Genomic DNA, 20,348 nt, shown 5'->3' on the forward strand with positions numbered 1-20,348 from the left:
CCGGCTGACCAACAGTTCTAGTCTTATGAAGAAGTAAAAAATTTAATAGATTCGTGGATCCCTTCAAAAGATGATCAGTTTCTTCAATGCGGGATTCGTACGCTGCCCGAAAAGATAGGAGAAAGTAGAGGCCAGGGATGGACAATACTTTGAATCATAAATATAGAACCAGTTTTTTACAATATGGTCTCGAATTTTGAAAAAAACAGCGGAAGCGAAGTTGTACACTTAATGAGTAAAAAATAAAAATTCCCTTTTTTATGTGTAGCTATGATTTTTTACAGTTTCGTAATTTTGACGATACCCTGCGAAATTACACCATCCGCGACGTCACGCCGTCACTGGTCGGTGAAATCTGAACAGTGAAATATAATTGACAAGAATAAAAAAAAACATGGATTAAACTGACATTGCTGCTGACTTGCAGGCATTCTACGATGTAGTTTGAGAAGATCGCATTAGTTGGTAGGAACGACAAACAGGTTTTTTGTTTCTGACATTTATAAGTCAAACCCTACATGATTCAAACGTCAACAAAGTTATGTCAAATCACTTTCAGTCAAAACACGCTAAATGTCGCCAAATATGGCTACCCTGGAAACTGGAAATTTGTTGCCGGTTAAAATTATTTTTTAAAGTTGCCTTTACTTGACAAATGATCGAGATACGCTGCATTTGATGTCCCAATGCAGTGGCCTATGCAACATCAGGTATGAATAGGGAGATAACGATAATACGTATTTTGTGTGCCTACTGTTCGCTAATGGACTCGTTAGTTTTCTTGGTTATAAAGTTTTAAAACATAATTTCTAGATGAGTGTCTAGAGTGGATTAAAAAAAAAAGTCCTATTTTTTTGCAGGGCGAAACACCTCCAATTCCTGCATGACTCCGACACCGAGCAGTACCCACGACACAGCGTACCGCCCGCCCAACACGTACAACAAGCAGCAAGGGAAGTACAACACCTTCCCGCGACCGAACACCCCCAAGAACACTTCGGTCAACGTCCTCCCCAAGATGGAGCCGTTTCCCACGGCTCCGGTGACAACTCTGACTCCCCTGCCAGACCTGTACATCCCGCCTCTGCAGACCAAGCTGAGTGACGCGTATTCCTCCCCCTCGAGCGGCAAGAGCCCTCAGTGGATGAACGGGAAGAACTACAACACGGCGGCTCGCGGCTGGGGACAAATCAGGGACTTCTACCGACCGGTCACCTTCGACGACCAAGGCTACTGCAACAGTCTTCCATTCTCAGACTTTTAGAACAAGTTGTAAAGTAAGTTTTGTAGATTTGGAGTTTATATTTATCGATGGTCATCGTTTTCCGAGTCGCAAAACCATCGTTCGATTCTGTTCCGCAATATTTATTACTGAAGTATTTTGGTATCAACCTATTCACCAGTAAGTAAAACGCTTACTTGGGGTGATGCTCTCGAATTCAAGGCTCTAGCAAATGTATATTTCGAGTTGTAGAGTAAATATGTGAAAAGTCTCGTATTTCAGGAGGCATGAACCATGAATTCATTATAATAATTACTTTAACAATAATAATATGTTTTGGATAATTAATACTTGTGCTAGTCCGAAATGATTGAAACAACAAAAAAAGGATAAAATCGTGTGTCCAAAATGTCTCGACTATCTTTATTTTATTCAAATGTGTTACAGTAAAAGCATAAAATCACGCAATAAATGTAATTGATCAATATAATTTAAAAGAATCTAGCAAATCATAAAAAGCTCAACACAGTCATTAGTCGATAGTTTGCTACTCACGAATGTATGGTAATTGAGTCTGTCATATTGGAAAAGTAGAATATTTCCACGTTTTAAACTGTTGCTGAGTAATTGAAATAGACAAATTAAACCCGCAAATCTCTTTTGGTAATAAATCATCCATACTCCTCGGAGCAGAGTTCTGCGGTGTCACATACGTACGTCACTGTCTTGACAGGTTTGATATTGTTGTTCCGGTTAATAATGTTACTCCGGGCTGATATGCCATGTGTCAAAGATGGTGAATTCAGACCACATCGAAATGCCGTCGCAGCTAATGTGTTATACGTTATATGTACTAAAATAAAGCTTTGACGGTGTGGAAATCGCATCATGTTCAGCAGCATAACTCTGTACCTTGTTCAATCATAATATCGTAATGTCAGCCAGATGTTTCCCGCTTGTAATTATTAATAAAGTAATATAAATGTATCATTCTTATATACTAGAAATATTATGATTCACCATGTATGTAAGTTAGGGTAGGCCGATAATTTTTTTTTACAAATTTCTGTATGATGGTGGTCTAAAAAGTTGCCTTTTGGATTACTGGGAATGCAAAAAATATTCAATACTGCTTTGGCTGTCATTTACTATTTAAGTAAGATAATCAGTCTAATTAAATTTTATAATGCGTATTTATTTATTTTGTTCATTAACGCCCAAAAGGCATTTACAAAAAATAAAAATGAAATACATGCTAACATACTAAATAATAAACAGAATATACAGAAAAAATTTGTGAAATTAGTTAAAAAGGATATGATAAAAAGTTTTACAAAGTAAAAAAAAAAAAACAATAATAACAAAGGTATGCAAGAAAAAACAGTAAGCATATAAACAAAAAATGCAAAGATATAAGCTTATGAAATAAATTCTGTAAATCAAACAATAAATAAAGTGTTACGGTAAGAAAGAAAGACATTTTTAAGTTAAATTAATAAACAAGCAAGCATATATTATCACCAAAAAATAAAAAATAAAAATATGTATCTATGAAATGCGTATTTGCCAACACTACAGTGCAATTTGATATTATAGTAAAAAATAAAAAACAAGTATAAGGTAATAAAAATAAACAAGCAAGTATTTTTTTTTTATTTATGAAATTGAATTGTCAATAATAGTTTGACGAGCAGCTACAAATAAACTTGATATTGTGGACTTATAAGATGGTAAAGAATTGGACAGAATGTCTGCAGCCGTTCCATAAGTGTTTTTTTTTTTTTTTAATATATTTGGACCCCTGTATTTAGTAGCCTTACATGTCATGTACAAGGCTAAGGTACTCTAAAAAAAAAAAAATTTTTTGTTTGTCTTGGAAATGGGATGTTCGATCACTGATTTTGGTTTATTACCTTTATGAGTCCAATCACCATTGTTGCAAAGTTCAAGAACAATGGCGCATGATAACTACTTTTTACTACAGTGTGGATATCTGTTAAGGATATTCCATCTTTCCTGCATTCTGCTTCAAGATTATGGCGTTGCAAACTGAAAAATGGGCACTGAAATAACAGATGTTCTATACTCTGTGAAGAAATATCGCATGGACAATAGTCATCATTCCTTAATTTAAACCTATATAGATAACTTCTCATAGCTCCGTGTCCGGTAAAAACTTGGGTCGTTTCGAAAGTACTTTGGTGATGATGACGGAAGTTTGCTGCATCAGCCAGCGTTGGGAAAAACATTTTAGTGATTTTACCTGCAGAAGATGAAGCGGTAATGATCCTCCCAACGCTGCTGCGTATTTTGTTTTATACAGCGTTTATCAAAGCTAAGGGGAAATTCTGAGAAGAAAGGTGCCGTTCTTTTACAAGTTGCGGCTCTTGCTCGTTCATCCGCTCTCTCATTTCCTACGATACCAGCATGTCCTCTTTTCCAGCATATTTGAATGTTCATCCGTCTTATTTTTAGATGCTTAATTTTACTCTGAATATCTACAATGAATGGATTTACCAAGTGTCCATAAGTGTTACCTAACCTATGCAGTCTCGGTATCAATGAATTGTTTTGTTGGTTGGAAGAAGTACTGGAGCAATGAAACAATAAAGTACTCCTAGTGTTGACAGCAGGTACTCTAAAATTAATCAATTCAAGTATTTTTGGTGCGTCAAAAAGAGAGTTTACAATTTTATACAGTACAATGAGATCATTAATAGTTCTTCTTTCAGAAAGTGTTATTAGGTTAAGCAGTGTTAATAAATAGTCATAATTCACATTTCGTATTAAAGCTTATTAAATAAGCATCTAAGGGCGTAAGTCGCAATTTATTTTATAATAAATGGGTAGCATTGTTTCAGTGAGCCATTGTTTTTGACAATATTTGCCAAGCGCTTGACAGAATCAGTTCAGCAGAATGTAGAATTTTTGGGTTTCGGTGTTTAAATTTCTAGAGCGATTAAGTTATGTATTTATTAACAATCAAAATAATTTTATCAACACATAATTGTGTTAATACATAAAAACAAAATAAATTCATCTAAACCCGTCCCTAGACATAGTGAGGGTGAGTTGTCCCATATTTGGGGCACTATCAAAGCTTAGTGTGATTATGCTATCAACTATCAAATACACTATTAAGAACACGCTTCGTACGAGATATAACTTATAAGATCTAAAGACTGGAGAGGAACCGCCGATTGCAGAAGTATTGGCAATCGTGAGCAGAGATGTGCGAAGAATTTGGGAAAATTTTATTAAAAAATACCAAAATGTATAAACTTCAAACTTCAGTCGAGTGATCCAAAATGCAACTGTTTAGAGCCCTTTCACTTTGATATATATAAGAAAATAAAAAATTACGTACACCAACGGCACACTCCAATGTACGTGTATTTATGTACAGCACACGTCGCTTGCCAAAACGTAGATAGTGGGGAAAGCGTTTTTTCTTTTGTATCTCGGACTGTGATAGCATTTTGGATATTATAAAAATAATCTGGACTAAATGACATACTAGTTCTAAGTCTTATTTTTGTTAATCTATATAATATTACCTAGAATAAAATTTAACAAAGGTCTATTTCTTATAAGGTGACTACAAATAATGATTTTACAAACCTAAAATCATGCGAATTTTTCTTAATATTTTGAAACCTAAAATTGGCGACGTGTCACCCGCTTAGCCGACATTTCAGATCGCATCATCGTCGATTTGTGCGGGGATTTACGTATCGCTATGTGATCCGAAATATTCACACTGCGCAAACGTCACACGGCCCGATAATTCAAATAAATAAACTAGCATTTAGAAATATTAATTGACTCTCGAAATTTGCAAATCATAATTGTGATGTTCAATAAATGCCTTTAACAATCCTAATTTAAATAATGAATGAGGAAGTTCAGTGGTTTTTGTTTCTTTTTTCTAATATTTGTAAATAGACTATCAAACTGAGCCACTTAAAAAAAAATATATTTGAATGTATCGCCTCTCTGATTTTTTAAAGTTTTGTGATTTTGAAATTATTCCACCTGCGACTTCGCAAGTTCTAGTTGGCGAGTTGTCCTGATCGGCGGATCGGCTTCCCGGTAATCGGAAATGTATCACAACACTCTGTCGTTGGTTGATTTCAGAGAACCGGTGACGTCGTTGGAAGCAGTTCATTTTTATACTTTTTCAAGAAACTTACGCAGTATAATTAAACTCTCCAATGTTTACCGCGCATAAGAAAACATTTTAATTTCCAATTTCCCGCTGCAGTGAACTTTCTCATCACTCTAATTAATGACATTACCGAGTAAAATAAAATAACATTTTAGGATAAGGTATTTGTCATTCAAATATAATAATTATGTTACTTATACATAAAAATAATAATATGTTAATTTGCTAGTCAACAGTAATTATAATAATATGCTTTTATTATTTGAAAATAATGTTTCTTTTAGTTTTTACTTATTTAAGATTGTTCAGTTAGTACTTTTGAAAGCAACCATTTTATGTTAAATGCTTATTTATCTTGTCCATTGTAAATAACATAAAATATTATTCGAGTCGGTTTTACTAAACCAAAAATGTCACCGGCCAAAATTTTATATCAAATAATCTAAACAAACAAATCTCATCTTTTGATTTTTTCCCTGAAGAAAATGACTGTGTCATTTCTATGGTAAATATGAATTTATCAGTTTTAAATTATTAACTTTGTATGACATACCAAACTCAAAACAATAATATATTTTTGTTATTTATTATATTATTATTTTCCACTTCATACTTATTATAATGTATAAATACTTATCAATTTAAAGTTAATGTATTCTTGATAGGAATATATCAATTGTATAACTTTCTTTATTATGAAAATAATCATTTGTTTTTAATGTTTTATGTAATAAATTATTTATCAATAATTATAAATCAATCAGCAACCCGTTTTTCCCAGTTTGGATAGCGCGGATTCCGGGATTCCGGGAATCGGATTCTTTTACAGAAACTTTATATAAAGTTATAATGAATCAAGTTTGACCCCGTGGCTAGGGTTGCGGACTCACCGAGCAAATGTCCGAGCTTCCTACCCCAACTCGATTTGCATTTTCTAATTGTGAGTTATTTACGACTCGTGGAAAATGCCCACCAAACTTTAAATATTTGGGTAAATTATCAGAATGCCAATATTTTAAATATGTTATTTACAACTTATTTAAAATAAATTGAAAACATTTCATTGTATTTCTAATATAACTGCGTATTTACTTTAACCCTTACCGGTCCAATGTCGAATCTCATTCGACATAGATTTTTTCCATATATCATGCTTTGGAAAATTATAAAAAGGCCATTACTATGTACATTTCAAAAATAAATCTCGGTTTTATTACAAATCCTGTTTTTATTTTTTTTAAATGAAAAAATTAGTTTGTATAATTTTCCGAAGTATGATATACGGAAAAAATCGATGTCTAATGAGATTCGACATTGGACCAGCAAGGGTTAAGTAAAATCACTCAAATAAATTGAGTACGCTGACCGGTTTCAGAACATGACTATTCAATGGCGAGACAATATTTTAATAATATACACAGTATATAATTTAACATGGAAAATCACAAAGTTAGCGCTTAAAATATTAATTTTACGAATACTTTATCTGTCGGTCTGCAGCATTTCAGTAAAGTATGCCTTTCACTATGCTACAAGTCTCCGCAATAACCCTCTTCCAACGTAGCTTTTCTCGGCAGTGGTGAAATTATTTTCATTCCACAGAGGCTGATAAGATAATCTGCATTATATTAATAATTTCACCCCTGTCGGGAAGAGGCTCTTTTCTGTTAGAAGTGTGTCGCCATTTCCCTTTCCCCTCCGACCGGTGCATCAAATACGGCGTATTTTGATCATTTGTTAGAAGTTGAAGATGAGGTGCAGTCCAGGGACAGTGAAGTGTTGCGGTGAACCTTTAAAATAAATATTTCGCTTTGACCCAGCGGGGACTATGCTACGAGACGGAATTATCTCCGCTCGATTTCCTTCTTAGGGTTTTTGTGATGACAAATATGTCATAAAAATCGTCGTTTTGACCACGATAGGACACTGGATGTGTGGTGTACAAAAAATTTAATGCCCTTTCGATAGCGATGTAAACTCATTCAATAGAATAGCAAAAGTTAAATTTGGAGATAATGTTCTAAAAGGACATCATCATGTTCGGTTTCGCATGTCCGTATTCATTTTGCGTAATTTGCCATCTTTTTACATCATCGGTATTGCCGTACGAGAGACGAGAGACGAAATGTAACCGTTGTTTAGTTGGCATTCCATCTGCAGTAGAGTATTTCTCTGTTTCGAGAGGGCGGTGCAGATTCAGAAATACTAGCCCATTTTTCGACAGACTGATAAAGGATTTATTGCAATAAAACAATTCAATTCTAAAATAATACTGTTTCTATATATTTATGTAAATATGTCATACAATATAAAATGACTCATTAAAACTATCTATATTTCTAAATAATAGTCTTTATGACATCTAATAATCTAACATATAAATACTAAAAAAATGACACATGAATTAGAAAATGGATACAAAAAACTTACTTGGCACAGATTGAGATTGCAAAGACAAACATCCTACCCCGCTTTATAATTAAACATTTGTGGGGAATTATTTATAGTCTTTGCGATATGGCAACACAACCACGTAAATATTTTATTTCAAAAACAGTCCACGAATTTTTTAACAATGTGAATCTAAACAAAGCAATTGAAATGTTTTAATCTATAATTTGATATTACTTTCAATGTTTATTATTATAATGACAATATATTTTGTTGTTGTAACTGCTGATATTATAATTAAAAAAATATTTTAGTTTTTATAATTTATATTAAATATTTCAATTCTGTGACCATTTTTAAAGAGTTGCAAATAACTTGCTTTTAGAAAAATGGGAATCAAGTCAGGGTAGAGGGGGGTTCCTCGCAACCTCGGGCTCTGATCCGCAAGTCCACAACCCTGGCACTAGATTATGCTGGAAATGTGATTCCGACAGGGGGTTTTAAAATTATTTCATCTCTACCCGAAAAGTATTTTGTTAGGAAACTAATTTATTGATTTCAATTTAAAGTCAAATTCTCATGATTTTTATTATTTTTAAAAGATTATATTTTGACCTCTGTTTTTTCTATCTCAGCGGGTTAGTTGATAAATGTTGGAAAAACTTTCTTGAATTTCATGGAAAGTAATATTTCACAATGTTTATTGAATATTTATCTATTTATAAGTGTGTGAAATTATATATCCTTTTCGTAATTCAGCAAAATCTTGCTCAATAAATGCGCAATGTATATTTCAGAACAGCTAATAATCAATATTTGTCAACCATTTACCACTCCACTCACATAACATACTATCTTATGCGTGGCTTTCAGAAATGTCAGTAGCTTTACAAAACTATAGATTATTTGTATTATAATATATGTAATACAAAAGCTCTAAGGCATTCGGAGACAATAAAAGTATCATTATCGCAGCGAAGCACACGCAATAATCACAATGTGTTCTGTCTGTGAATGTGCATTCAGCGATGTAAATAAAATGATGTCCAAAATTCCACAACTCCTGCGAGTTGAGAAATGAAATACTAAAAATCAAAATAATACATAAATAACAAATAAATGGATTAAACAAATTTGTACAAATAGAACATACTATGATACATATGTTAGGTATATTAAATATGTATGGCACAGTAGGTTTCAAATTTGTAAGAAATTTACATAAGGATTTTTGAATACAGAAATTGTACTCGTTCAAGAGAAATTCACCTAATTGTTAGTTTAAATTAATGCATTTCTGTAAGTCAATGAGTTTATCCACCGACGATTCTTTAGCACAATGTAAAAATGAAAACTGTATTTTCTTTATACTATTTAGCAAACTTACAATATTCTGATATAGTATTCACTTTAATGCGGGTAGTTGACTTCAGTCTAAGTTATCCGAGTAATTAGTTGGGTTTTTCAGCGGGGTAACTAACTACTAGGTAAGGTCACAACAAGGTCGGGGCAGAAAGAAAGCAATTCACTAAGCAGATTGAACATGACACGACAAGTCTGGTACTGGGGAATTTCTCTTAAGATCACTTTACGATAATTAGTCACGACAGAGGACCGCGGATGGATATTTTGTCGGGAGACATGTTGGTAAATGACAAAATGTTGCTAAAATGGAATGTAAATCTACATTATGGAACTATAACACAGCTGGGAACTAAGTCTATTCTATAAAATGGGTCTAAAAACACAGCAAACATCGCGTCAAATAGGGGAGGAATTATTATTAGGTACTCAATTTGTAACGGCGATGCCGCAAGGTACACTTTCAATGTTATTATTCAGATCTTTTACAGAACATACCAAAAGTCACAGAATGCAAACAATGAACGCTGTCTTTGTCGAAGAAATTGTTACAATCTGGAAAGAGGTCTGTAGTTTTGTGAAAGAACAATAATTAATTATATAGAAATATAATCGCTGTTTTAACATAAATAATTAATACTCAGGCTCCTCTTCTAGTAACTGTAATAAACGGGTACCGAGGTATTGAATGGAAAAATATATATCTCTGAAAGTCAAGAATATAAAATGATAACATTATGCGTACTTTTCTTTACAAATTGAGATTTAGGAATGGTTACACGTCAAATTTATTAGGACAACGATCATGTGCATTCAACACTTGGACACATAGATGGCATGAGCACCGATGAACACAAAAATATAACTTATTTTCCTTAATCTATGGATGGGCAGGTGCGTTTATAACTTTGGAAACAAACTATGGTTATAATTTTGTCTAAGAAGTGATCAGAAGCGCCGTATTTCAGATTGATAACTCGGCATTCATTTGATCAATAAGTGCGATGCTCGTCCGAGACAGATTTCATACAATTTATAGTTCTTAAGTCAATTTATGTGAACAACAATTTATCGATAGTTAATTCAGTTCCTACATATTGATGTAGTATATAGACAAACTTCACCCGAAGAGCTGAGAATTTTGAGACGTCTATCAGACGACGTACAGTAAGTATAATTTAATGATTATTGTAATTTCGGAATTTATCAGTAAATGGGATGATTTTTCCATTCCGAGAGGTAGTTTTTATATTCAAATACAGATAACTTCACAATAAATATTATAATACCCTCACTAATGGGAACAAGTCTCTGTTTCAAACTCTAAAATCAAAACGTTATAAATAAATATAATATGCATGTTGTATGTATACTTATTAATAATCTCTCTACAAAATACAAATCATTTTTGTATCGAACGAACAATGTTACATGCGTAAAAAATAGAATTTTTTCTTATCCAATTAAATATGTTTGTTTTAAATTAACAGTATTATTTTTCATAGGCACAGTACACAAAGGCTTACTTTAATCATTTCATAATATATTATAATATTTTGTTTCAATAATTTATTTTTAAATTTAAAATCGCTACGATTGATACAATTTCAATGTCCCAACGTTTACAATAATCTGTAATATTGTTTTATTATGTAAAAATTCAGCTTCATTTTTGTATGATAATGTAAAGTTCGAAATTTGGATAAATCTGATAAAAAATCTTTGACAGCTTCTAAGAAAAGTTATCTCGAATCTTTATTTTTAAGTTTTTTTTTTCTAAATATTACAGTAGTGAAATTCATTAAACATTGAAATACGTATTCAATTGATAAATTATCATTGGAAATATGTACAAAAGCTATTGAAAATAATATAAATTAACTTTCATCGACCAATTAAAAATGACACTAAAATATACTCCACCCATATCCCATTAAATTTAGATAATTTAAAAATTTAGGATTTTCATAAAATCTCTCTTAAAACATTCATATATATTTGTACTAGATTCGAGTACGCTGAATTCTTCCTTCAATTGACTAACTGACCGTTTTATTTTAATTGATATTCATATTTCTAGTTACAAACATTTCAAAATGACTGCTATAATATTGAGAGGTATTCAAAACTAACAAATATTATTTAATTTGAAGTCCGTTCGGACACTCGGAGCCTCTTACATTTTAAATAATTATTACAAACAAGTAGTACGTTTGTTATTCTTAACTCTCAATGTTTCATTTCATCGATAGTTGTATTCACTGGGGTTTTTCACTCTAACGAAGGGCATTATGTTCCAAATGAAAGCAAACATTTACCGACAGTATTAAAAATACATTATAAAATAAATATGCAATCTCTTTCACCGCAGATTGACATCCATTCTTTATTATCATATAACACAAAAGACATGCATCAATAGGCGGACTCGAGTCAGTCCGACTGGGTAATTTTGCTTTTAATTTGACTGTCAGTGGAGATATTTTGCATCCAGAGTATTTGCTCTTAGGGTTTTACAAGTCTTTTGTAATTTTATGAACCTTTTTAATTTATTCTTGAACTTTTATAAGTTATAACCTCAGTGAAAACAACAACATAAATTAAATTTCTTCTGAAATACATATCTATATAACGTTGATTTGTTCGTATACTTAGAGCTGTCATGGCATTGAAAAAATGACTATTTACATTAGTACTAATCTTAAACCTATGAGAAAGTTGTTAACTATGGCCACAGTATTTGTAACGATCAACTACAACGAAAGAATAAAGACAGAATAGAAGCATCCTTCGGACAATTTTCCTTTCCTCTAGAGATGATCAAAATATTTCCCGATTCTCGCCGAATGGCGCGCAGAACCGCGAATCAGGCAGCCATTTTGGCTTTCGTGGAACTTTAAAAGTCAAGTAATCGGTACTAAAATAAAAATGATTATTATTTGTATGTCTCATTCATTTCATCCTCCGTCTTTTATTTTTTCTAGTTGTAATTGTATTTCATATGGCAGAGATATTTTAGACACATTTTGCATGTGAATATGACACGTGAGAATCATAAAAAGGCTTTATAAACTATCTTACCTTAAACTACTCTACGTTCTCATTCATTTTAAGATAAAATGTAATTTACTTTCTTAAAAAAATACTTCAAAGTAATCGATCACTTAAATTTGTTGGAAGAAATCACTTTCGCTATAAAATACTGAGGGAAATAATTATTCACAATAGATCATTAAAACTACCAGGAAAAGAGGATAAGTTTACGAAGTCAAAAACATTACATTCCGAGTAGTTAATAATAATAATATATAAACACATTTTTATAAAATGTATAAACATAATCTATTATAAATATGTTATAATTGCTTGCAAAGATATGTTTTTTTCGCCATATTTTATTTCACAATAACAATCACAATTTGTTATTATTTGTTTAGATTCTGTTTAGACTTTTAAAGTATTGCATTGCTTTTGTTTTACATTTCTACTTCCCAAATTATTTTAATACATTTTATTATTGTTAAATAATTATATTAGATAATATTGTAATTAAACAAAGTTGTTTATATTTAAGTCTTTAATTTATTTTGTTCAGAATTCTCTTTCATTTAAATAATAATATATTAACTTTAGCGCAAGTAGTACATAATATAATATTCACAATAATTATTATCGTTTTTAGCAAACATAATACTTAAACTACTTATTCAAATAATGTACATTGGAATCAAATTTAATTGATTTTAAAAATAGTTCAATTGTTCTAATTTTGAAAATCAGGAGAATAATCTATGTAGTTATTTTATTTGTAAGAAGTTCATACAATATCTTTGGATAAAAAGAAAAGTTGAATTGTAATTTATTCTCACAAAGTGAACATTAGAAACACAGAAAAAGTTTAAAAGAATTTAAGCTATGCAAATTATTTACATTAAATATTTATTTTACAGAAAACATAATATTATGTTGAAAAGTAACTGGATAAATTATTTGATTTACAAATTTTGGTCAGTTCAATGATTATATTCGAATGACATTTGATTGCCTTATTCAACTGTCTCGCAAGTGGAGCATGTATTACAATATTTTACCTGACACATTTGTATAAAATGTAAAAACTTTGAAGTTTGTCAAATTACATGGGATACAATATGCAAAAGGTATAGTATAAGGGGATAAATTGATGACGGATTAGAAATATAATCTTAATGAACTCGTCAAATTACAGGAATCTGCATCTCGTACGCCCGTTTACATTTCCAGTTACGTGCCGCTGGTCCCGGCCCCACTGTGCGAGTTCTCCTGGTGTCTGTATTTGTGAGAAGTCATCTGCGATAGACCGAGTACGGCGAATCCACACTGGAGGCAATGATAGTGAGTCTGTTTCTTGGAGTGGATGCATTGAGGATCGAAGCCGCAAGCTGGAATATGGAGGAATTATTACTTAATATATAAAATAATGAAGTTATTATTCAAACTACAGAGAGGCGACTTTGTATTTTCAGTGAGTTTCCTCAGTGATCATTAAGTATTATTTTGTCCACCATCCTGAAGGCAAAATATATTTCTTTAGATTTGAAACCATAGATATTCCTAAAACTTGATAATTGTCGATATTCTTTCAGTTTAGAACGTGTTAACATCAATGTGATCCCGTCAACAGCCAGTTACCATAATATTATTTACCAATTGATACATTACGTACCGTGTTTTACCAGTACCTACCTAAAAATGGCTAAAATAAAAAAACATCGTAGGTGTGTGCTTCTCCCGGAAATACTCCAATAAAATAATCCAAATTACTTCATCACCCGCATGCTATAAATACTATTTTAGATTTTATAAGAATCTTGTAGAAAATCATCGAGACAGACAACGTTAAATGAATACAATTTTTCGATCTTGTTTTTTTATTGTTTAATAAAACAATAGAACGTTCAATAGCACTTAAATTTAAGTATCGGTTGTCAAGCGAAACAGTGATAATAATGAAGGAAGTATAATAACCTTTACTAGGAGGAAACTTGTCGAAGCCAGCCGCCTGAATGGAATCCATCTTCTGATGTTGCCTGCGATGGGCCACAACCTTGTTAGTGTCTGTACACACAAAGTCACACTTCAGGCAGTGAAAGTGCGATGCCTTGTTTTGACTTGCACCTGCAAAAAAAACATTGAAAATACAGAAACACATTATTTATAAAAATTTTACTGGATTCGTCAATTAAAAACCTCGGGACGCTTTTGACGGTACTGTAAAGTGAAAATGGATAAGTGTGTTTAATATTGAAATGAACGAGCCTAAATAGAAACACTTTTTATGCCTAAACTGAGAATACAGAATCTCCAATAAATAATTGCTATTGATAAAATAATCCTATAGAACCAACATAAAAAGCCTTCCGTTTAGTATACCCGTGGATATTGTAATAAGAAAATATCTTACCGAAGTTGCTGGCGTGAGCGCAGTCTTGTCTGCCGCAGAATACATTGGCTCGATATTGTTGGAAATCTCCCCCCATCAGCGTATCCAACCTGGCAACAAAAACAAGCTTTTTAGATTCTTAGGAAGAAAATCCTCAGAACGGGAATTGTACCCGTGGATCTCCAACCGGTCGGTGTGAGATTACATGTTACTAACTCAGACATAACTAGCGAATATTACCAGTAACTGTTGAAATAGTTTTGTTTATATTTCATTGAATTTAGCTTTGAATAAAAATAAAAACCAACAAATCAGATGTTTACCTTTCGTGTCTCGCTGTGTGTTGCACAAATCTAGTCTTATCACAGAAGGAATATCCGCAATCTCTTCTAGTGCAGTGGAAATGAGTTTGGTGTTCCCTGAAAATGAAAACACACATTTTCAAACGATTTGCATTGAAATTTCAATTAAATTATTTGATAATTAATTGTTATTAATTTATTATCTACAAATATGCTTAATAAGCTCCTGACGTCACTGTGTCCTGTGAAGATCTATTGTGACGGGTCCCAATAAATTAATTTTCGCCCTCCGAGCCTAGGTTTTAAAGAGCCGGGTTACCGAGTAGAAGTTGAGTGCTCTCATATCTATGACTAGACCTCCTCCCTCGAACCCGGGTCCTTGAAGAATCGGAATCAGCGCTCGCCCCCTACCTCTCGAGCGCTCTCACATTACCGAGTAGAAGTTGAGTGCTCTCATATCTATGACTAGACCTCCTCCCTTGAACCCGGTTCCTTGAAGAATCGGAATCAGCGCTCGCCCCCTACCTCTCGAGCGCTCTCACATCCTCGGGTTTATCCAGTGTTCCCCCGAAGATGCGGCTTCTTTTACCATACAATTTTAACATTGCAGAATCATTATGCAGGTGTGTTAAATATTTTTTACTAATGACAGATTTGAAATAAAAACTTTAGTATTAAAAATAATATTATCCGAGTATTTCAATTTAGAGATTAAGTAGCCTATAAATATAACTGATAACTCGTGATTAGTACTGGCCAATGTAATGCTAATGTAATAGTAATTCTTTAAAACAAGAATTAGATAGTAAATAAATCAGATATACAATCCCATAACAAACTAAAAATTCAAGAGTACATAAATATTTCGTTTAGAGTAAAAAATATAAATTTACGTTTACCTGTATCCGCAATGCTGATAGGCGCAGTCTTCATTAAATCGGAAACGGAGATACCCTTCCGGAATAGGCTCATCCTTCAACATTCTCATGTTGGGAGTACTTCTTACTTGGTGAGCTCTGAGGAATGTTTACATTTATTTATTAAATACTCTACATCGCCATAATTTAGGTTACAAAATAAAATAAACAAAATATTATACAAGGGTCCTTGTGAAATGATTATTATAGATGCCCTTTAGTAAGGAATATAAAAACAAGTGCATTGTTTTATCTATTGAGAATATTTAGGATCAGTGACTCTTTATTGAAGTTAAAACAATAAATTTCGAAATAAATATGTTTAAAAGTGTATAAAAACGAACTTTTATTTTACACTTTCATACAAGCATATTTTATTTTTTACAAACATTGGTTTATATGAAATTATGGCAGGTAGGCCCTAAGGCAATTTCTTACTAGCTAACCAAACGTTTGAATAGGAGAAAATAGATGGCAAAATCCATGAACATATTGCATAATTATATAAGTTAAAAAAAGTATTATAATAATATGAAAATTAATTGAGTAATGAACAAAATCTATTCTACGAGGAGAAGTAAATAGAAACTTGCCCTCATTTTAGGTGTTTACCTAAAATAAAATATTATTTGCATTCTGATGATTTACCCAAAACTTTCAATTTCAGAGGATATTTTCAATGAGTAAACAGTTTAAACCTCGGACCTCGGAATCCGCTAGTCTGTAAAATTAGCCACAGGATCATAATTCTTCGTCCGCTCTCTAGTCGGAGTGTACGGTGTCCACGTGTGTGTCCTCCCGAGTCAGGTTCGGGTCCCGCGGTTCAGACAAACTGTCTGCAGCGGATGTCCTGGACGTCGAAAACCTGATGCCTCGTGAAGTAGGCGAGCATAGTTAAAGCTCTCAGGAGGCATCCACAGTAAATGGCCCAGACAACCGTATCACGGAGTTTGCTGCGTCTATTCTGTTATTTCTTCATTCCTTACAAAGTCGAACCACCGCAAATTGAATATTTACACCAATATTTTGAGTTTGTCCAAATTTTTGTAGACAAGGACTGGATTCAACTCCCCGGGGAGCTGTTTATATTAACATATTACAACAGAGATGAAGAACATTTAAGAGAAGGTAATATAGAAGTCCAGGCATCTACAGGGCTTATGATCTGTCAATGGTTGGTTTAAGTCGCCACTTTACACACTGTGTAACATTCACCATTCTGCCTATATTTGAACATCTATATTCCTTCAATTCTTTCATCTGTTGATGTTTGTGAAGTTAAAGAGCTGAAACCTTTATTTATGCGGGTTAGATTCATCTAATTGAATTATTTCACCTACATACTAGGCAACGCCTGAAAATATTATTTTTTCAATTTCTATACTTCTTCATGGACCAGGTAATTTATCAACAATATTAGAATATTTACACGATTGTTAGTTTTCAATCACTTACCTTTTATTAACTAAATCCGCTTCCTTCTCACTCTTGATTGCTGAAGAAGAGGCCATAGAGGGAGACGGCACCATTAGACCTGACTGTTCCATGAGTAACTCAGGGGGATACATCATTCCCGGATATAGGGGGAAGGGAGATCTGGAACCCAAATGAACACATTTTCATTTGCAATAAACTCTATTACTATCAAACTCCGGGAGATGGATCATTCCCGGGTACAGGGGAACGGAGATCTGGAAATCGAATTCCGAATATGTGTTTCAGCTTTCCAAATTTACTTTTACCAAATTGATTTTGTGCCTAAGGTAAATGTACTCCTGAACAGCACCAATTGTTTTGTTTCCAGTACATATGTTGTTATGTGTTGGACTCAAAATCTTGGTTTTTGCCTACATTTATTTCAAGATCAATCATTCTAGAGGCTTCCTACAGTTCTTATACCGGGGTTCCTAGTTCATTTACATATTCACTTATTATATAGACAAAATTCATTAATTTTAGAATCACAAAAAAAGGACGACCTAAGTGTGATAAATTAATGATACATAAATGCCATAAAACTGATCTGGATAGAGATAAATGCACATGTAACTTTATACAAAATGTAAAAAATATTAGATATCTAGGAATCGAAATTGATTGTACCTTGGACTGGACAATTCAGATAGATAATATTTCAGCAAAAGTTAAAAAACTTGTTTATGTATTTAATACCGTAAGAAACACTCCTGACAAAAAAACTTAAAATCAAGTATACTACTCAATGCGTCAAACCATTATAGATTATGGAACAATTGAATGGGGTGGAGCCAGCAAAAGTGCCACCAAGATACCTTGGAAATAGCACAAAAGTATGTACTCAAGGCTCTGCTCGGGGTCCCTATCAGAACACCCTCAACGGAGGTGTTTGAACGAGTGTAGGTGTTCTGGACGTCAGGCAACTGTACGCTAGGGCACTTTTCGTTCACACACATAAAAATGGTGGCAGTAAATATAATACAATCTATGAAACAAGATAAAAAAAGAGACAACTATTTGTGCCACCTAAAATGACAACATCGTTTGGTCAGAGGAGTCACACGTACCTTGCTCCCAAAATTTACAGCACTCTACCTCTTAATTTAAAATTGAATACAAATAAACAGAAATTTTATTTATTTGTTTAAAAAATAGCTTCTGGATTTGGGTCCTGAAAACTGCATCGAGATGGTCACCTCACCAAAACAGTAGTCTATTCGAACTCGGAATTATTTTTGCATTTCTACTATTTATGTTTTATGTTTATATCAATACAGTGTTGATAAATTGAGTTTTTCTACTGACATTTCTTGGTGGAACTGCATTTTAATTATAATAGGTAACCAGTCTGACGATTTCGGTCACGAAGAAACCCAGTCACTGGTAAAAAATTTATAAAATAATTATAAATAAAAGTAGAGTAAAACTATAAAGTATTTTTATTATTATAAATACAGTGATATTTATTATATTATATTATATTTATCATGTACTAGAATGTAAAATTAAAATAATGTAAATGAATGCCTCGACGCCAGTTATTCCCAGTAAGGTGTTAATACAGAAAAGAAAAAATATAATGTTTTATGTGAAATAAATAAATAAATATATCGTCTGTAAAACGGAGATGATTTAAATACGTACCATCTATTTACATGCCTTTATTACTCCGATTAATGCTAAAGCATCTTGAAAATGTCTTCCAAGGCTAATGGAAAAAGTTTTGGAGGTATTTCATATATGGACGTATATTTGATACGGGCTTCCGCCGTCCTGGGAGACTGTCAATGGCGACGTTTCAGTTTTATTGGGCGCAACTGCATTAGTTCTTTGAATTTTTTCTCTCTCGCGCATTCATTATGCGCGATTGACGGAGGAGGCGAGAGTGCTAGACGGCAGTGTGGTCTCCTGGAGGCGTTTGATGATATCCACATGCCCAACTCAGGGGCAGATGTGGAAAAGAAGGAGACATTTTTCACAAACCCGCTCATAACACGCGTTATCATGTATTCATTTTTACAGCATTCGCATGTAAACTTCGATGCAATGTCAATGCAGTTTTCAAAGCTGGGTAAGAACAATATTATCCTCGTATGAACCCAGCTTTAGATGAAAGTCCTGGAAATAATGAAGTATGACAGTCATGTGACGATCGTTCTTACCTCAGGAAAGGCAGCTGTTGCTTGTGTCCCAGGGCGAGCTGCTGATGGTAGCGAGCGGGGTCCATCCCGGTTGGCTTTACCGCCTGCGCAAGGTACTGCTGCAGCAGGAGACTGTGTACCGCCTGCCGCATGGGGCCCTCCCCCGCCTGCGCCTGGCCCTGTCCGCGCGGCTGATACGGAAAGATAACAGTGAGCTCATCCCAGTAAGGAAGTTATTAATAAACTATCAAACTTTAAATGTGTTGTGTTATCATCGCTATGATTTTTTTATGTTTTTAAATTTTGGAAATCCCCACCGAAATTTAGAAATTACACCGTCCACGATGTCACGAATTCTGGTCATCCTGGTCGGTAAGTAATCAAAACACACATTAAAATGTTGAAACATAACTGACAAGAAGCAAAGAGATAACCCAGGTTTAATTGATGTTAATTATAAGAACCGATGACTTGCATGCATTTTACGACATTGTTTGACACAATTGAATTAGTTTGTAGGAACAATTAATAGTTTTTTTTGTTATTTACATTTAAAAGTTGAACCCTGTACAATATTAATTCACACCCCAAACACGTTAAGCATCGAAAAATAAAGCTTCAAGGCCTTGCATTTAAACGCTTTAATTTTTCCTGCGTGTATCTGATTTCCCGTAGTCCTGAACTTCCTCATTCAATTCAATCTATTTGGTTTTTTCATGTCACTATAATCAAATGTTGTTTTCAATTTGTTACCTGATTATGAGGAGACTGGTTCTGCGAACCTCGGTTACTCTGTCTCTGTGCGGACGGAGACGGTGTGGACGATGCAGTGGATGGAAGAATGGATATCTCCGGATACTCGCGCTCCAGAGTTTCCTGTGTAAGTCATTTTATTTATTTTTTACTAAATAAAAAAATTCAGTTAAAAAGACCAAAAATCTTATTCA

At 33.2% G+C, this 20,348-nt stretch overlaps 2 protein-coding genes across 27 annotated transcripts in view; one reads left to right on the forward strand and one right to left on the reverse strand.

Moving 5' to 3' along the window:
- Positions 1-20,348, forward strand: part of LOC148273578 (uncharacterized) — a 64,721-nt gene that overhangs the window by 36,084 nt on the left and 8,289 nt on the right. For 14 of the 21 annotated variants that reach the window (XM_088238485.1, XM_088238474.1, XM_088238483.1 and 11 more), the window contains one exon: positions 861-2,515. In XM_088238485.1, the coding sequence (XP_088094611.1) occupies positions 861-1,264 (404 nt within the window). In that variant the 3' untranslated portion in view covers positions 1,265-2,515. Of the gene's footprint in view, positions 1-860; positions 2,516-5,359; positions 6,140-13,406; positions 13,518-19,427; positions 20,282-20,348 lie in introns of those variants that run through there. The other 7 variants (XR_015824539.1, XR_015824540.1, XM_088238476.1 and 4 more) reach the window with 5 other exon arrangements.
- Positions 12,706-20,348, reverse strand: part of LOC148273580 (zinc finger protein castor homolog 1-like) — an 89,386-nt gene continuing 81,743 nt past the window's right edge. For 5 of the 6 annotated variants that reach the window (XM_088238472.1, XM_088238469.1, XM_088238471.1 and 2 more), the window contains 8 exons: positions 20,155-20,277; positions 19,423-19,592; positions 17,240-17,380; positions 15,767-15,883; positions 14,889-14,984; positions 14,587-14,675; positions 14,151-14,300; positions 12,706-13,564 (listed from right to left, as the gene is read on the reverse strand). In XM_088238472.1, coding sequence (XP_088094598.1) covers positions 13,407-13,564; positions 14,151-14,300; positions 14,587-14,675; positions 14,889-14,984; positions 15,767-15,883; positions 17,240-17,380; positions 19,423-19,592; positions 20,155-20,277 — 1,044 coding nt within the window. In that variant the 3' untranslated portion in view covers positions 12,706-13,406. Of the gene's footprint in view, positions 13,565-14,150; positions 14,301-14,586; positions 14,676-14,888; positions 14,985-15,766; positions 15,884-17,239; positions 17,381-19,422; positions 19,593-20,142; positions 20,278-20,348 lie in introns of those variants that run through there. The other variant, XM_088238473.1, reaches the window with a different exon arrangement.

This window comes from Micrasema longulum, unplaced genomic scaffold (genome assembly GCF_059751315.1).
Source record: "Micrasema longulum isolate JH-2025_06_02 unplaced genomic scaffold, ASM5975131v1 h1tg001906l, whole genome shotgun sequence".
Classification (NCBI taxonomy): Eukaryota; Metazoa; Arthropoda; class Insecta; order Trichoptera; family Brachycentridae; genus Micrasema; species Micrasema longulum.